Raw genomic sequence first — 18,881 nt, forward strand, 5'->3', positions numbered from 1 at the left:
GGGGCAGGATCACCTCCCCTGGCCTGCTGGTAATGTCCTTCCTAATGCACCCCAGGATTCCATGGCCTTCTTGGCCACAAGGACAGGCTGCTGGCTCATGGCTTGCTGTCTACCAGGATTCCAGCAAGGCCCGCGTGGGTAAAGTAAAACAAACAACTTAAGACACAAGGAACTGCGTTACCTCTCCGAACACCTGACTGATTTCAGGCGAGGTGATGAAGTCCCCGCTCTCACCGACGCCGCCGCGGCGCGTGTAGTAACCCTGCGAGGGGGAAGCGGCACACGGGCCGGGGCCGCGGTGAGCGGGGGCCGAGCCACGGCCCCCCCAGCCCGGCCCGGCCCCGCCGCACCTGGCCGGGGTTGGTGAGCGCCTCCCGCATGTACTCGGCCACCGTGACCGGCCCGCTGGCCCGCAGCTTGCGCGCCAGGTGCCGCAGCAGCGCCCCGTCCCCGCCGGCCGCCTCCGCCGCGCCCGAGCAGAGCCGCGCAGCCGCCGCCGGAGCTGTGGGGAGAGCAGGGGAGAGAAGGGGCTCAGCGGGGCGGCCCCAGACGAGCGGGAGGCAGAGCGGGAGGGAGAGCAGGGGAGAGGCGGCGGTCACCGTGGGGAGCGGTGGCGGCACGGGGGAGCCACCGGCGGCCCGCCAGGAGCGCGCGGCACACGAGCGGCAGCACCATGGCAGCGGTCCTGCTCCTCCCGCTCCTCCTCCTCCTCCGCCTTCTTCTTCCTCCTCCCTCCTCCTCCTCCTCCCGCTCTCGGCGCGGTCCCGGCCGCCTGCGAGAGGCCGCGGCACGGGCCGGACGCGCGTCACGCGTGTGCGCGGCAGCTTTTCCGGCGGGCGGCGATGGCGGCGGCGCTCTGGGACTTCGGCGTGGGGGACCGGAGGAAGGCGGGCGGCGACAGCGGCGAGGAGGAGAGCGACGATGACGGTGATGAAGAAGCAGAAGGCGGAGATGCGGGAGAGTTCACACTGGACGAGGTGCTGCGCCTCGGCGGCACCAAGGTAAGGGAGCGGGCGGGGGGCAGCGGAGCACGTGGCGGCCGGGACCCCCATCCCGGGACGGGCCCTTGCGGGGCGCCCGGTGCGCGGGGTGCCACGCTGATGGTGGGAACAAGTTCTTTGCTCAGGGGTGGTGAGGCACTGGGACGAGTTACCCAGAGAACTTGTGGATGCTCCATCCCTGGAGGTGCCCAAGGCCAGGCTGCGTGGGGCTCTGAGCAGCCTGGTCTAGGGCAAGGTGTCCCTTAACACGTCAGGGGGGTTGGAGCTAGATGGTCTTTAAGGTCCCTCCCAACCCAAACCATTCAGGGATTCTGTGCAGAACCCTTGGGAGATTTGGCAAACCTTGTACCAGATCTGCCCGTGACAGCTGTGCCCTGTCTCCACAGCAAGATTATCTCATGCTGTGTGCCCTGGACGCGGAGGCTGAGATGGTGGACGGCGGCAAGAAGGACACGATCGATGACCTGAAGGAAGGGGAGCTGGAGGCGTTTGTCAGCTCTCTGGGGCTCAACAAGTATGCAAAGAGTTGCCTGGTGGTGGAGGGGGATGAGGATGATGATGGCAGCAGCAAGGAGAAGGAGAAGCCTCCAAAGAAAGAGAAAAGCAAGAAGGAAACAAATCGTCCTTCGCTAGAGGGGAAAACAGAAAAAAAAGGAAAGGAAAAGGCAAGCAGTGTGAAAGACAGCAAGAAGAAGCAGTCTGGCGGTGATCAGGGCCAACAGCCTTCCGCAAAGAAGGAAAGGCTGGAAGATGATTTTGAATTTCATGCGAGGCAAGCAATCCTGATCAAACCGGGGGGCAAGTGGTATGATCTAGAATACACTAGTGAATTCTCTCCAGAGCCACAGAATCAAACGCTTTTGTCCAAGTATAAGGCCCTGGCGCAAAAGCTGTATGAACATGAGACAGACCTGTTTAAGAATAAGACAGACTATCAGAAGGGGGCCTCTTCAGCGTGGATTAAAACTGTTGTGTCCTCGGGTACCTTGGCCGACAGGATGGCAGCGATGACCCTTCTCATCCAGGACAGTGCTGTTCACAGTCTCCAGTTCGTTGAGAACTTGATAAACCTCATAAAGAAAAAGGGCAGCAGGCAGCAGAGCCTTATGGCTTTAGATACTTTCAAGGAGCTTCTCATTACAGATATCTTACCAGACAATCGGAAATTGTGGTCTTTCTCGCAGCGACCACTTAACAACATAGTGCAGATGTCGAGCGGCAACAAGGATTCAAGAGACAGGCGGTTGATACTTTGGTACTTTGAGCATCACCTGAAGCTGCAGATAGCAGAGTTTGTGCAGGCCTTGGAAACACTGAGCCATGATTGTCTGACAGCCACAAAATCCCGAGCGCTGGCGGTTTCCCACGAGCTGCTCTGTAACAAGCCCGAGCAGGAGAAAGCTCTGCTGGTTCTGCTGGTGAATAAACTGGGTGACCCTCAGAACAAGATCGCCACCAAAGCCTCTTATCTTTTAGAGACGTTACTTCACAAGCATCCAAATATGAAGGGAGTAGTGTGCAGTGAGGTGGAGAGGCTTTTGTACCGCTCAAACATCAATGTGAAAACTCAATATTATGCTATCTGCTTTCTAAATCAGATAGTCCTCAGTCATGAGGAAAGTGCATTGGCTAACAAGCTGATAACTTTGTACTTCTGCTTTTTCCGGAACTGTATTAAGAAAAAAGATGTTGAATCCAAAATGCTCAGTGCTCTTCTTTGTGGGGTAAACAGAGCTTACCCTTACGCTGAGACTGGTGATGAGAAAGTGAAAGAGCAAATGAATACCTTGTTCAAAGTTCTGCATCTTGCGAACTTCAGTACCAGTGTCCAGGCCCTGATGTTGCTGTTTCAGGTGATGGACTCTCAGCAGACTGTATCAGACAGGTACTATGCAGCGCTGTACAAGTAAGTGGCAGGTTTGCATTTTTATATAGATTTCATTTTAAGAGGTAGTCACCATTAATTTAAAGGTGTAGAAATGCTTTGCTTTTAAGATCTTGCTAGTTTTGTTTTTTGTTGGCTAAAATTTCTGATGTATTGTAGGAGCTGGAAGAAAATGCATGTGATTTCTTTGACTTAATATGGGGATAAAAACAAAAGGTAGTGATAGGCCCTGAGAACACAGATGAATTTCATCCTTTGCCACTCTTCTGGTGGCTTGCTTTACTTCCAGATGTTATTTGAAACTAATTGATAACTATTTCTTCTGAAATCACTTTTACAGGTAAAAGTAATTGTAAATTAGGCCTGTAAATAGCCTAAAATCTTGTTTCCTTTTTTTTTTTCCCTTACTTTGAGGAAGAGGAATATTGTCTTAAATTTTTTAGATGATTTAATTTGTGTAGCTGGAAAGCCTCGTGTTATAAAAATACTGCTTTTTTCTTGTCCCAGCTGACTTAGATTCTTCATAAGATCCTTACAGGTTTCTGTTTCAATGACCAAAGGGAAGTTACTGATTTTTTAAAAAGGGAATTCAGGTTCTTGGAGAATGTGCAGTGTATTCAAGGGCCTTACTGTGCCTGGCAGCCTGGAAAAAAACTGGAGCAGAAAATCAACTTGCCAGTACAAATGTCTGATCTGATTGTGAAGTGTGCTGATTTTTAACCATTTGCTGTCTATTTTTTTAAACATATGAACAAATCAGGTTAACATTGAATAACTCAAATTTCACTACTGTTTTCAGTTGAGCTCAGTTTCTTGTTATTTCCTTACAATATATTGTTTACTGAGGCCAGTTTTTTTTGGTTTGTTTTTGAATCTTCAGTGTCTCATGACAGCTCATGACAGCTCAGGATCTTGATCTTAATGGTTTTAAGTACTGAGCAGCAAACTGTCACTAGTGTTTTAGCTGGCACTCTGAAAAATGTAGATAATTGCTGTTAATAGCAGTTGTTCTCTTGTGTCCATTGTGACAATCTGCAAAATTTCTCCTGTGTGTCCTACAGGAAGCTTCTAGATCCTGCTTTAGCAAGCTGCTCCAAGCCATCTATGTTTCTAAATCTTGTCTATAAGTCTCTGAAGGCAGATGTCGTGTTGCGGCGTGTGAAGGCCTTTGTGAAGAGGCTACTTCAAGTCACTTGTGGACAAATGCCACCATTCATTTGTGGAACCCTCTACCTTCTGTCTGAGCTACTGAAAGTAAAACCAGAATTAAGGGTCCAGTTACAAGATCATGTGGTATAAGATGATTTCTTTATCTCATTGCTTTTTCAATAAGAGCTGTTTTCATAAGCACCTTTTCCTAACCTGTTTATTAGTAACCATTTGCTAAGATGTTTCTTGAGGTGGGGAGGGACCATTGTAGTTGTGTGTTCTAAGGAGTAAAGTTCAATTTTAAGTGCTCTATCAAGGACAAAAATCTGTGTTTCTTAAACATCAACCATCATTTGTTTAGATTTTAAGTAGCTCAAGAACTTTATGTGCATTTTTCTAAAAAATCAGAGTAAATTTGGAAAGGTAAAGCTGTTTGCTAAGGTTTTTTGTTTTTTAGGAGTCAGATGATGAAGAGTGCTTTAAGGATCAAGAAGAGGATGAAGATGCTGAGGAAAAATTTGCAGATGCTGACAAAGAAGTAGAAGATGGAAAGAGAAGTACAATAGAAAGTTCTGCTAAAACAAACAATTCAAATTCATCAGCCTCGTGGGTGCATCATCTGAATATGGGAGGTAAGTCAGCAAGAAAATATATAATTTAGCAGCTAAGAGTCCATAACAGTGACATGTTGGTCAAGAGTTGTTGTATCAAATTAAGTGATTTAAACATTATATAAGTTTTTAAATTGAAGTTTGGTTGAAAGCAGCCAGTCAGAGGAATTTATCTGTTACCTCAGCAGTGATGAAAAGACTCTATGACTAGTGTATTTCACTTGATGCCGTTTGTAATAAACACATTATTTGTGCCTTAGCTGTTAATAGGCTTGGAGTTCTTTGCTTCCATGTTCAAGCACCTTCCAAGCAGTATAGCCAAGGTTAGGATGTGCAGCTGCTCTCTGGCTTGTGAAGCCTGCTAGAACAGTTTGTCCAGCTTTGAACTTGTGCCCAGTTTCTCTCCTCCCAGAAGGCTTCTGGAACAGGCCAGGGCTTTTCAGGGCCTTCCTTGGATGCAGGCATGAATTTAGTCTATGCACCTGATCTTACACTGTGAAGGGCAGCTGAATGCAGCCTTTTCCTGCTGCCAGATCAACCCCTGGCCTGTCCAGCTGGGAGTGATGGGCAGCATTACTCTTGTGGGGAAATGAGAATAATATTCTTGTAAAGTTGCCTGAGAAAATTTGTTTTGCATTCCTCCACCTTTCAGGCAGGAAGAGTGGAGCTTCCTATGATCCTATGCACCGAAGTCCTTTATACTGTGGTGCTGAAAGTACAAGCCTTTGGGAATTGAAGAAGGTAGGACATTCTTGCATTGCTGTTGATGTGTTTATAAGTGTGGCCCTTGTACCGAGAGAGTAAAAAGAACTTGGGTATTCTAGAAGTAGCTACTTGAGTAACAACAGAGACGTTAAAGCTGACACACTGTTCAGCTTTTAGCTTGTGTATGTTCCATACAATACTGATATTCTTGAGTAGGGAATAGGAATCTTTTAAGTGGCAATTTGGACAACAATAATATTTTTTGACTATTGGATCTTAGCTTTGATAATTAAAGCTTTTCAGTGTTGACTTAAATAAAATTGTAGGTGAAAATTTATTTAATGCAGATAAAAGATCAGAACTTGAAGTTCTTCAGTAGCTAAAGTGCTTCATCAGCCTTGCACTACTATGTGTGTGTCAGTTATCTGGTAAATCACAGAGTGGTCTTACAACATATTTTGTAATTAGAAATAAATGACTGACTCATGTTTTTCAGCTTTCTGAACATTTTCATCCGTCTGTGGCCCTGTTTGCAAAAACAATTCTAGAAGTAAGTGCTTTTGCTAGCTTGTTGCTTTGAAGTTTGATACTTTATGTTAGGTGTCTTGCCATTTGAAAAAATAGGTTATAAAGTCTCCTTGCACTTTGTAGGTAGCTGGCAGCTCTGTGGAACTCTATCATACTCTCAAATGCCAAGCTTTTAATGGAATTACAATGTTATATGTGAAGGAGACTGCTCACAAAAGTTTTAATTTAACTTAATTTAATTTAATTTCATGTAGGTATTATATGATTCTTAAAACTTCATTAGAGGTTTTTTTGTATCTTTTTATTTATTTTTTTTTTAAATATGAGGAACCCTACTACGGTAACAATTTCTTTTTTAAATACTGTTGTGGTACCATGCCAAAACCACTCAAACTTTCACAAATATGTATTTAAAATATTTCTTTTTCATTTGACTATATGGTATTGAAATGATGTTGAGTATTAACTGCTGTTAGCACAGTACATTGCAAGGCAGTTTATCACTGAAACAAAGCAAAGGAGGTGTGGTTTAGTTAAGAAAATAGTGAAATTGAAAAAATTTCAGGTTTTTCAAACCAACCAGGTCAGGGCTATGTAGTATAGTATCCCCAGATCTTTATCTTTTTAAAGTATGTTTTCATGTTGTTGAACTGATTGAGTCCTCTGTGTTTAGATGGTGTCTTTCTAAAATGAAGACTTCAATGTTTTTTGGCTTTTTTCTTCTTTCAGGGAAATCACATTCAATACTCTGGTGACCCTTTGCAGGATTTCACATTAATGAGATTCTTGGATCGCTTTGTGTACAGAAATCCCAAACTCAGCAAAGGCAAAGGTAGGCACTTCTCTGTGCCATGTGGCTATAGCTGCTGTCCAAATTCTCATTCTCTCAGATTGGCCTTGCCAAGTGTTTGGGGTGCATGTGGTGGAAGAGAGGAGTGGGATCAGTCTTCAGGGCTGTGAGAGAGATGTCTGCAACCCGGGATCGGCTGACAGTCACATCCTGCTGCCCCTTACACTGCAGTGCAGAACTGCTTATTGGCAGGAATGAGCAAGACACAGGGAGATGTAAACACTACAGAATGGTTGAGGCTAGAAGGGACCTCTGAATTCGTGGGCTCAAGCAGAGACACCTGGAGTAGACTTTGCAGGTGACTTGAATGTCTCCAAGAGTGGAGACCACTCTGCCTCTCTGTGCAACTTGTGCCAGTGCACAGTTGCCCTCACAGTGAAAAAGTGTTTCCAGGTTTTCAGGTGGGGTCTCCTTTATCAACTTAGGGATCCATCATGTGATTCTCTCCAGTGTGCCCATGTCTGCCTTGAACTGGAGAGCCCTGACCTGGGCATGGGGCTCCAAGTGTGGTCTGACAAGTGCCAGGAAAACCATCAGCCTTCTTTGCTGCAGGGACTCAGTGTTGGCTTATGGTCAACTCTGTGTCCACCAGGACTACCAGAGTGTTCTTAGCCAAGGTACTTTCCAGCTGGGCAGCTCCCAGTGTATACTGGTACCTGGGGTTGTTCCTCCTTCCGTGAGGAAGGTTGTTAAATTCTTCCCCTTGTTAAATTGCAGGAGGTTTCTGTCAGCCCATTTCTCCATCCTCTTGAGGTCATTATGGATGGCAGCACAGCCCACTGGTCTGTCAGCTGCTCCTAACAGTTCTGTATCAATAGAATAATAAAATAACAATAAAATAAACATTCCTTTCTGATTTATATTCTGATACAGAAAACACCAGCAGTGTGGTAATGCAGCCGAAGAAGAAGCAGTTTATGAAGGATATGCAAAATCTTGCAGGTAAGTTAGCCCCTTAAGTTAGTTAAGATTATGATGACTAAAAAATCCTTGGTTGGTTGATGTAGATGTGTCATCTGCACTGTCTGTGCTGTTTGTGGTAGCAATAAAAGAAGGTGCCGTCCATCAGGAGTGCAGTGGTCATGCCTGATGTTCAGGATCAGACCTCATCTTCTTGTAAAGATGTATAGAATCTTCACAGATGGAACATTGGATCTGTTGAATCATTTGAAGAAAAAATGATGTAGAGAAAACCAATTATTCTATAGCCATTTTTATTATGTTTATTATGGTTGAAAAAATGGCTTAAATACCAGAAAAATGGATCTGTATAATTATTTAAATCACATTAAGTTCTTTCATTAAATGATATGGATTACTTCATACAATGCCACAGCTGCAGCTGTTAGGATGAGTGTAAGGTTTCTTTGGCACGGTTATTTTGGTAAGAGTCTTCCTGCCTCCAGAAATAAACTGCCTTTTATCCAATCCCACTGTTTCCAACAATCAAGAGTAGGATTTGGTGTAAGAACCAGCAGTTAAAAAAACAGAGCAAACTATCATGATACTTGAGGAAAAAGAGGTACCATCTTCTATGGTAGAGTCTCTATAGCATTCCCAGGAATGTGCTTTTCTACCAGCTTTGGCTCTGTTGCGTTGCAAAGAGGTTGTAGTTATACAGATTAGTAAGTACTGATGTACTTTTGTGGCTGGTTTTATGGCTGGTAAAGCTTAACAAATTTTAGCCTATGCACTCTACCACATTCTTTAGTTTATTCTCAGTTGAAGGAGCAGGCTAAAGATTTAGGACAGAATTTGGGGAATTTAAGTGTTTTACAAATGAAACATGATACAAAAATAGGGATATATTAATATGGCTACAGAAGTCTGCAGTTGTTGCATGTAGCTGATTTCTGCTGAGGTGTAGGGAGCTGAGATTGAAAATCCTCTGGTACCTTGTACTGTTAATTTGAAGAGTCCTTCTGTGAGCGTGCTGATCTGGCTTCAGAAACTTGGACCCATGTCACTTAGAAATGATTGTAATCCGTGCCCACTGAGATAATCCCTAGCCTTTCTTCTTTTGATTTAGTTTTGAGCAGGTGGGAAGGGGAATGTGAGAGGGTAAAAAGCTCCTCCACAGGATTCCTGGTCATTACCTTAGTTGATCTGCCTTTGCATTGTCATATTTTGCCTCAGTTCCTCAGAAATGGAGGCAAGTGGAGGCTTGATCCCTTCCTCAGCTGGCGCGTGCTCTGCAGCTCCTGACAAGCATTTCTGCTGCCAGGGAACTGTATATTCAGTGTTCTTGTGCATGGCAGCAAGTTCATCTTACTCCCCACTTTCTTTCCTGTTACTGTTTTAAATGTATTCCTGCTGTAGGTGATTGTGTCCCCCTGCCTTGCTGATACATAACTCAGAACCTGGTTAGGGCTGTGCCACTGGAGTCTTTCCAGAGGGCCTTTTCCATACTTCACAGTGCAGTACAGTATAGGCACTGTGTTAGTTGGAAGAGGTTTTCAGAAAAGCTCCCCACTATTGAATGAATGACACAGTGTGTCTGCTTCTGTCTGTGTGTGCTGCTTAGCCTGTGGAAAGAATAACCAGCATTTCAACTTGGGGTAAAATCAGTTATTTTGTTTTTGCAGTCAACAGTAAGGAATTCCGGGCCAAAGACGAAAGCAAAATCCCAGTAGATGAAGTGTTCTTTCACAGGTAATGGAATACTTGTGAATGTTCATTTTAAGTGTTGTTTTTTGGATGCAATACCATTAAAGCCCACTGGATTTTGTTAGTATTCTCTGGTATTTAAAGTATTTGCAAGTTTTGGTTGATTTGAGTGACTTAAGATGATAGTGCTTTTCTTAGACATAATGTTAACATTTGTCAAAAGCGCTTAGGAAAGAGTATCACCTACAAACAAGAGCAATTTGGGATTGTAGTTTAAGTAAATTAAGTAAACTGACATTATAATAGAGAACCTTAAGTAAATGGGTAATAATGAATATTTTGTGGGTTGTAATTCTTATGCATTAGAGATATATATAATGAAAGCTGGAATATAGCTTATGTTATTAGCATCAAAGCTTATTAGTATGGAACAAAGCAAAAGAAAGTCAGAGGAGCTACTTTTCAGAGTATTTAGTTTTTTATTACTTATAGTTCTTTCTGTTTCTTTGAATTTCCTTTGAGATTACGATATTCAAATGCACTTGTAATACTAAAATTGAAGTGATATGCATTTGGCAAAGATTTGTTTTTATTAGATCAAAATACTGATTACCTATGTCTCCTTAGGAAATTATTATTTGAATTAACTTCATTCATTATAAATTATTGATACTATAATTGAGGAATATACTATTAATAAATAAATAAATAAAACAGTGGTGTTAGTTTTGAGATTAAAGAGATTAAAAACATGCTCCTGCCTGAAAAGTTAACAGTATTGTTACATTGAAGATGGCTGAAACTGAGATGGTATATTTAAAGTCTTACACAAAAAATACTCTTTTGTATATGGTCAAAATTGCCTTCTGTATTTGGTGGTTCTTTGACATGAAATGAAGGTGAATAAAGATGACAGAAGATAAAACTAAGACCCAAAAGAAGCAGGCTATGTGAGAAAAATTAATAAAACTTGATTGGTGAATGTCTTCTTTATTTTTCCCAATTATAATCAAATTTAATTTGATCCTTTCTTCCTTCTCAGCTTGAGGCAGATTTTTACATCTTTGTGGTGCACTTTATTAAATTCATTATGTTAAAAATAACTTCTGCCACCTTTGGCCAGTGGAATTTCATTGTTTTAAATATTACAGTAGTGAGTGACTTTTTGAAAAAGAACAGAAGTATAAATCTCTTGATTTTAGATGTGTTTGAAACCATCAGTTTTCAACTGGCAACATACATGGAAAACAATTTGCAGGTTTTTTTAATTAAAAAAGTGATAAAGATCATCTGTAATTTTGTATCTGAGAGCAATATATTATTTCAGATTTTATTCAAAGTTCGATACGAAGAGAGAGAAACAGAAGCGTCTGGATGATGAAGAAAGTGTGGAAGATGTGGATGATGATGAATTTGAAAGAGCATTGGGTAAGGCTGTGTTCTTGCAGTAACTACCCCAGTGTTCCCAGATTTTTCAAATTATTAGTTTATCCTTTTTATAGTTCATGTTGTGTGAAAGAACCATATAGAGGAATGTGGGAGTGGGAGAAAATTTGCTTTCCAGTTGCTCTTTGTGCTACTGCAGACAGCAGTTCCTGTTATCTGCTGTGTGAGCCAGCTGGGTGGTCATTTGTAAAAGCGGCCTTGCTCCCACCAGGGCAATAGGCAGCTTGTTTGAGGGGCTGGAAATTGTCTGATTTTGAACTTACACTTATGAATAGCAGTTCATGCCCTTTTGTTCTTTTCCTAATGTAGTCTGAGTAACCTCTTCTAACAGCATGTAACATTTACCTCTAATTTTTCTTCACTGCTTGGCCTTTTTCAGTCTTGATTACAGTTTCTCTCACCATTTCTAATGTCTTTCGTGAGTTCAGTAAGGTCAGTGGTAAACTTCTGCAGTAGCCTTAGCTATTCCTGTAGCACATACTTTGCTTTGGAATTAGTGTATGATTTCTTCCAGAATGTAAATTTGTTAGTGTACCAGAAAATGTCCATTATTTTAAATTTTACTTATATGTATTTAAAAAAAAACCCCAATACAGTTAACTCTCCATAACTGTTTTGTACATATTTTGAGAGAAAGCTACATTATTTTATCAGGGTTCTTAGTGACTCAAGTAATGTGGTCTTAGTTGTGACAAGAATCTGTTACTAATTTCATTTGTCTTCTATTAGTGCTTCTAATGATAATTTGCTTCATAAATTCAGAAGCTTAAAATAATGACCCTATATGTGAAAATTGGATATTTTGCAATGCTAGAATCATAGAATAGTTTGGGTTGGAAGGACCTTAAAGATCATCTCATTCCATTCCTCTTGCCATGGGCAGAAACACCTCCCACAAGACCAGGTTGCTCAGAGCTCCATCCAACCTGACCTTAAACACTTTCAGGGATGGGGCATCCACAGCTTCTCTGGTCAACTGTTCTAGTGCCTTACTACCCTCACAGTAAAGAATTCTTTCCTGATATCTAATCTAAACTCTGTTTCAGTTTGAAGCCATTCCCCCTTGTCCTGTCACTACATGCCCTTGGAAGAAGTCCCTCTCCATCTCACTTGTAGCATCCTTTAGGTACTGGAAGGCCTCAATAAGGTCACCCTGAAGTCTTCTCTTCTCCAGGTTGGACAACTTCTGTGCTAGGAGAGGTGCTCCAGCTCCCTGGTTGTTTTTGTGGCCCTCCTCTGGACTTTCTCCCAACAGGTCTATGTACTTGCTAGATGCAATGACTTGCATATTTCTTTGTCGTAATAACGTTTTTCTTTCTCCCCAGATACTTTTGAAGCTGCTGATAATGCTGTTGTTGGCCAGGATGACCTTGATTTTGCTGGGTAAGACTTCAGATTAGTTCTTAATCCTCTTGTCTAATATCTACATAGAGTTTTATTCTGTAAAACTAGATAGACTTTTTTCAGAATGACTCAGACTATTACCTTGCAAAAAAGGCATTATCAATTTTACACTGAGTTATGCAGGTTTTCTGCATGTCCCATAATAGTTCATGATGACCTTGGTATGCCTATAGTCCTTAAATGAGACCTGTAGTCTTTGATTGTCTTAATTAATTAATTAATTGTTTATTTTGTACAATGGAGTGACCCAGTAAGCAGTGTAAAATTTTATTTTTCATTGTCTCAGGTCTCAATCTATTTTGTACTGAGTACAAAAGGAAGTAGAATGAGGCATAATGGCACTGCTGTCGTAAGGACTGGCTGTAATTGGACCTAACAGAGTTAATAAGCTTTGTGAGATCCAGAGTCACAGAGCTCAGTTCTCCTGAAGTCAGCACTTTGATTAATCATAGCATCATTTAGGTGGGAAAGGACCTTTAGGTTCATCAAGTCCAATTGTAAATGATTAAGTAGCTTCTGTTCTACTCAAAGTATCTATAACGCAGGGTTTGAATTTGTACAGAGACCTTTTTTCCTTGAGGTGACAGCAGAATTAAAGTCTAAACTATTTGTGAAACCCGAAACATTTTTGTGATCTTGACTGGTGTTTAATAGAGCAGCCTGTGTGTTTTGCAGAAAAGACTTTCTGAAAAGGAGCAAACACACAGAGGAGATAAAATACTGAAGCTGTCATTTCTACTGATTTCAGAACAGGATTCTCTCCAGAATGTCTTCAAATGGTTGACTTTTATAATACAACTGCCTATACTAATGTTGAAAAAATACCTGAGTGTATAATATGTATATATTTTAGGTTGCAGCCTACATTTGCAGTAGTTTGCAATGATGTTGAACTTTCCTAACATAGTGTTTGCCAGTAGATACATGTGATCTAGATGCAAAGAGTATTTTTCCAGATGAAACGCTAAGCTTGTTACATCTTCTTTTAGGAATATAAAAAAAAATCCCAAAGGAGGCAAGAAAGGCCAAGGTGGTAAGGGATCTGGTGCTGACTGGGAGGATTCTGATGATGAAGATGACTTCAGTGATCTGGATGATGAGGAAGTCTCCTTAGGAAGTATGGAGGAAGACTTTGATGAGGATATGGATGAAGAGGGAGGTGTATTTATGGATGTGTCTGAAGATGATAACGACTTAGGTAAAGTGCCATTTGTTACCAAAAAACAAGAAGAAAAAGCTTTAAAAATAGGTTATCTAATATGCAACTAGATATGCAAATTCCAGTTTAATGACCTAGGTGGGAAGTTTGGCTTTTAAGCAAAGAAATGGCAAGTCTTTCTCTGTACAGTGAAGTCTTAAGAGAAGCATTTCCTGGCACAGTCTCCTAGGCGAGAGTGGGAATTAGGCATCTGCATATAAAAACTTCCAAATGAGATATGTTTCTTTCATGCTGAAAATTGGCATAACAACAGTAGCTTTATACACAAATAACTGGCTTCAGTAGGCAGAAATGTTAGAAGAGCTCAAGAAGAAAAATAAAAACTCTGGTAATTGGTAATTTTTGTATTTCTTTAGACATAGTTAATGCTGATTTTCTTTTTAGATGCACTTTTATAGAAATGTCTGTCTTACAAATAACAGCTTACTCTTGTAATACAGCTATGCACTGAAGTTTTTACTACCACTGTAGTAGTAACTGATTCTTGTACCTGCATGCTTTTATTTTTTCACCTGAAAAGCAGTTAACACAGAATAGAGTGCATGTGCCTGGAGAAGCAGAGATTAATGGAGTATTTCAATGAATAACTAAAGGTCACATGAAGATGACTGAGGGTAGAGGAAGGAAACTGTTTGTACAGTTGTTAACACAGTCTTTAATGAGATTATTATTTCACCAAACTTACCATGCAGTCATTCAAGGTTAACTTAACGCCTGCTTTTAGCTTTTGTTATTTTATGTATCATGATGTCATTCCCTTCTAGTGCTGTGGAAAAGACATAAAGAACAGCATACCTCAGACCAATTTTTAATTGTCCAGCTTGAGGAAATACTAAATTTGCTTGTGTGCACTGCCTTTTAAAGATTTGGACCGTTATGATAAATATGCCTAAAAAGGAATTTTAGTCTCTGCTGCACTTTATATACACGTACATGGTGTGAAAATTGGAGACTGATGTATTTGGATTTTTTTCCTATCAGACTCAAACAATGATGTGCAACTGAAATCCATTAGTAAAAAGGGCAAGAAAAAGAAAGATACGAATTTTGCGGGATCACTGGAAGGTAAGAAAACACTGACATGAAACGTTAACATAAATAAAATAGTCCAAAACTTTAGGAATGGAGGGATTTACTACAGTAGATTGTCACATTTTGGATCTAGGTGCAGATTTGAATAAACCATAAATGAAAAGGAGGTTGTCCAACCAGCATAATTCAGAGTAACAATCTTCTGTTGAAGACATGAGAATTGAAGGAGGAATAGTGAAGAAGGATGGAGTTGTACTGGTGATTTGTGCATCTCTTACTCCTGATGCACAGATTTGTGCTATTTAATTCTTGGTTGGAAACTTTTTTTCCTTTTCTTTTAAGGGAGGTGGGGAACAAAGATTTCCAGCATTGCTAGTTCAGATGATCTCATTAAAAATTCTAAAAATTTGAAATGTGGTAAAACTTTATTTTAGTGTCTTTGGGAACTCGAAGTTGTGTTTCATAAGAATAATACTTTTTGTTTGAAGGACCCAGACGAGGAAAGAAGAGAAAACTCCAAGATGCTGGTATACTGGCATCTGCAGAAGAGGTGAGTTTGATCAGTGCTTAACAGAAAGTGATCAAGCATTTTACCTGTTGCTTTGTAACAGAATTCTAAAATTTCTCTCTTTAAAGTTTGGCTATCTGCTGGATGAAAATGCTGGGTCTAAGTTTGACAATATCGGAATGAACGCCATGGCCAACAGAGATAATGCAAGTAAGTACATACTGCAAGTAGCAGGCAGTTGTAATGCTGAGACCCACTTCTTTCCCTTCAGGTTCTGTACGTGAAAAGATGAACCACCTTTTACTGGAATACAGGGTCAGGAACCACACAGCAGGGACAGTAGCTCAACATCAGTAAGATGTGATATTTTTCTCCAGTGACAAGAGATTCCCAGCACTAAATATTAACTGGGAGTAGTGGAGTGAATAAAGCTTCAGAAAAGAGGGAGAGGCTGTCACTGGCCCTTTCACACCGTAAATAAGGACAGGCACGATGCTCTTTGTCAAGCATCTGTGTGAATTCTGCTCAGGTAAAGCGTCCTTGATTCCTTGGGAAGGGAAGGCATAAGGTATTGCTGTCTTTCCCTACCTCTTGGACTGTGTCCTTGCAATATCAGTAAAGCAGAAAGTAGTTTTCCCAAAATAATTCTAATGAATTACATGTGTATATGTTGGTTGAATAAAGCTTTGTAAAGCTTTTACAAGTCTTGCTGGTGCCACCTGAAAAACGTTAGGAGCACTCAAACACTACTCCTGACGCAAATGTGTCTAGCATTAGTAAAATACAAAGCAACGTGTAAAACTCTAAGATGGTAGGGTTTGTTTTGTGAAATGAAAAAAACCCACAGCTTTCTCAAAAAAAAAGAGGCAGTCTGGACTTTATTAACTTTTATAAATACAGTAGTCAAGTTTTAATTTTTACATGATTCATCTGTATGCCATATCATGGTCAGAGGTATCCATCGACTCCTTATTTCTCACCTTGCCTCCTACAGATGTCAAACAGATCCAATGGGAAATAGAGCGTGACAAGTGGCTTCACAACAGGGATGTGAAAAGCATCATCAAAAAGAAGAAACAGTTCAGGCACAGAGGGCTGAAAAACAAGTACAAAGGCAAGAAATCAAGACGATGAACTGGACGTCTTGATGTGGACATTTTAAAAATAATTATTCTTAAATATTTTTTTTTTTATTTAATCACACATCTTTCTTACTTCAGTTCTTGCTGCTTAACCATGTCATCTGGTCATTCTCCCTTATGCCATGAATTCCAGACCACTCATTGGATTTGTAATAAACTGAAAAATAGGAAAATCCATGTCAGCTCTAAGTTAGACGTCTCTGTCAAGCAGCCCCTTTGTGGCTAGTTTTATTCAGTGTATAACCCTCCAGCTCTGAGATCTCTATCCAACAGCCTGACACTCCAGCCATGCCTTAACAATAAAAACTTCTGCAGTGTCTCCCGGGGAAAGTTTTAAGCTAGCCTAAGATCGGTTTTATATATTAAGATGCAACATAAGCTTCAGCCATCCTTCTGAAGCCAACAACTACAAACTCACCTTCCAGAATTGATGGAAACCTCTTCTGCATTGTGTATCTGAAATCTGACAAGAAAGATAAATTACTTTCCCAGCATATATTAACATGAATAATTAAATGCACTATTTTTCTTACTTGATTTATCAAAATTTGTTTGAGCTCTTTAGTTACAGCCACCATTAAATAATGTGGTAGGAATTTATTTATTTAAAATAATTTGAGTAAATAACTTGAATAAATAACTTTATTCAGGTTACTCATACATGCAGCCCCATCATCACAGCATTTTCTGAGCTTCCTCACAATTGCGATAACCCAGTCCAAGCTACAGATTCTCAGGAAGCTGCATGCCTCTCCTAGACTGACATGCAGATAAAACCAGGGAAAATTGCTTTGTTTCCTTGTGCAGATTTAGATGTTCACCGACTCATTCCGTGGGCCGCTCTGACAACTCAGTAGAAAATCACAACAGGTTTATGCTATTTTAATTATTTACAGCAGCTCATAAAAGGATGTTACCCATTCTAGTACTAATATAAAGAAAGCAAGAAAAGCCTCACTGAGTTCACCGAGCTGTTTGATTAGCTCACTGCACCATACAGAACTGAAGTCGAAGAAAATATGTAAATACATTTAAGAACTAGGACTTAGAACTGAAAAAGATGAGAAAAAAAAACCCCAAAGATGGACGCCAAGCACCAAGTTACAACAGGCTGAAAACATCTCCTCCATGTTTTTGTTATATGTATTTTCTAATAAAAATTCAAAGATGGCTGAAATTTAACAGCCTGACATCATCTGGGTCTTGGAAACAAATGGAAACTGATGCATAGGTGAAGCTCAGCTTGCACTTGCCATGAAGACCACACCACTGCTGAAATGAGTGTACTCCTGCCCTCCCAGCCAAAGCAGCAGCTGCATTTTGGCTCGCCCTGACAGGCTCTTTTCCTGCAGGGACACGGATCTGTCTAACCAGTGCTGCACCCTGCAGAGCCCTGCATGCAAAGGAAGAGCCGCTGCTCTGCAGGGCAAACCTTGCAGTAACCAAACTGGTGCTTTGCTTATTTTCTCTCTTAGCTGGGCAAGGAGTCCGAAGTCTAAGAGACCGGAGGGACTGAAGCTAAATAATCCGGGAGACGAGGCTGGCCACCTCTTGCCAGCCGGGTCTGTGGTCAGCCTGGCAAATGTCAAACCGCAGAGGCTGCGAGACCCAGACACAGCCGGGGCATTCCTCCAAGGGCTCAACACCAGATGCCTGAAACAGGACTGATCAATTCCTGCCTCATTTGCAGACAGCCTCTCTCCCTTTTAAATCCTTATCTGGCCCGCTACCGTCATTGTAAAACCGCGCAGGATTCCTCATTTTTCCTGGTGTGGTCGCGTGCTGCCTCCCGAAGGACTGCTCGCGGGTTCGGGTTTGTAAAACTACAACAGCAGCTCGTTCTTCGGAGGTAAATCCTAGAGGTTCCGCCCAACAAGCCACCCCGTGTGCCTGCACTCTCCCAAGCCGAACTCCTGACCCTACGCGGCAGCATTTCCTTACAGAGCCCGGCCTTACGCGCTTCCCCCCGCACGGAGGAGCCTCCCCTGCCTGCCCACCCCCCGTCCCCGTCGGGGCGCGGCCCCCGCCCGTCCCGGCGCACCTTGGCTGCGGTCCATGGCGCGGTAGAGCAGGAGGGCTCCGAGCAGCCCCGCCGCCTCCAGCAGCAGCAGCCCCCTCAGGGCGCGCCGCGCCATGGCCGGGGCTCGGCGCCTTCCGCCGCCCGCAGCGCTGCGCAGGCGCCGCCGCCCCTCGGCCTCACGGCCCCGTCATGGCCGCCCGGCAGCGAGTGTTGCGAAACAGGAGCTGTGTGAAAATCTCCTCCAGAAAGGGTGGGCTTTGTTGAGTATCCAGCCGAATCAACGAGAAAAGAGATTAATCCGTGAGGCAGATAGCGGGTGACAGGCGAGCGCTAAGCGATGGCCAGGTGTTCGAAATACAAATCACTTGTCGGTAGAATTGCCTCGTTAAAGTCTTGGGCCCGATGTGCTTCAGTAATCTCAGGCCTAAGGAGAGGTTAATAATGCCGGGTGAGAAGGATAGACAACTGATAGTGGACACAGAGACATCCAGCAGAATCCCCAAGATACGAAAGAAGCTGATAAAGCAAACTCTGCTCCAACTGGGTAATTTATGGCAGGGGCAGATTGTTACCACTGACTCATGGTCACGGACCCTAGAAAACCACCTACCCAAAAGAAGAGAAAGACTGAGCATGTTGACTGATTGGCATGAGAAGGAAGGCAATCATTAACTAATAGAAGGTGGAAGACTAATTAATAAGGGAACTATGTCACTTGCAGCCAATGAACACTAATTCCTTAGTCTGCTAAATTGTTTAAATAGTAAAATCTTT

The 18,881-nt window shown here is 42.1% G+C and overlaps 3 protein-coding genes across 3 annotated transcripts in view; 1 reads left to right on the plus strand and 2 right to left on the minus strand.

Moving 5' to 3' along the window:
• The window catches only part of NDUFAF7 (NADH:ubiquinone oxidoreductase complex assembly factor 7), a 6,882-nt gene extending 6,180 nt beyond the window's left edge, over nucleotides 1-702 (minus strand). Inside the window, exons 1-3 of the mRNA XM_015621504.3 lie at nucleotides 600-702; nucleotides 351-502; nucleotides 182-262 (exon numbers count right to left, since the gene is read on the minus strand). Of these exons, the coding sequence (XP_015476990.1) occupies nucleotides 182-262; nucleotides 351-502; nucleotides 600-675 (309 nt within the window). The 5' untranslated portion in view covers nucleotides 676-702. The remainder of the gene's footprint in view (nucleotides 1-181; nucleotides 263-350; nucleotides 503-599) is intronic.
• Nucleotides 703-820: 118 nt separating this feature from the next.
• CEBPZ (CCAAT enhancer binding protein zeta) lies at nucleotides 821-17,264 on the plus strand. Its single transcript, XM_015621501.3, has 16 exons — nucleotides 821-1,001; nucleotides 1,388-2,907; nucleotides 3,948-4,179; nucleotides 4,493-4,667; nucleotides 5,299-5,387; nucleotides 5,848-5,901; nucleotides 6,609-6,711; nucleotides 7,603-7,671; nucleotides 9,315-9,381; nucleotides 10,664-10,764; nucleotides 12,108-12,165; nucleotides 13,176-13,384; nucleotides 14,387-14,470; nucleotides 14,926-14,987; nucleotides 15,074-15,155; nucleotides 15,940-17,264. The coding sequence occupies exons 1-16, from the start codon at nucleotides 843-845 to the stop codon at nucleotides 16,077-16,079; spliced, it is 3,204 nt and encodes a 1,067-aa protein (XP_015476987.1). The 5' UTR covers nucleotides 821-842; the 3' UTR covers nucleotides 16,080-17,264.
• On the minus strand, nucleotides 15,794-18,298 carry CEBPZOS (CEBPZ opposite strand). The gene is made up of 5 exons (XM_033512913.1): nucleotides 18,288-18,298; nucleotides 17,818-18,128; nucleotides 16,506-16,550; nucleotides 16,161-16,244; nucleotides 15,794-16,040 (listed from the first exon to the last, which is right to left on the minus strand). The coding sequence occupies exons 1-4, from the start codon at nucleotides 18,296-18,298 to the stop codon at nucleotides 16,162-16,164; spliced, it is 450 nt and encodes a 149-aa protein (XP_033368804.1). The 3' UTR covers nucleotides 15,794-16,040; nucleotide 16,161.
• Nucleotides 18,299-18,881: the final 583 nt, after the last annotated feature.

Source organism: Parus major, chromosome 3 (genome assembly GCF_001522545.3).
Source record: "Parus major isolate Abel chromosome 3, Parus_major1.1, whole genome shotgun sequence".
Lineage (NCBI taxonomy): Eukaryota > Metazoa > Chordata > Aves > Passeriformes > Paridae > Parus > Parus major.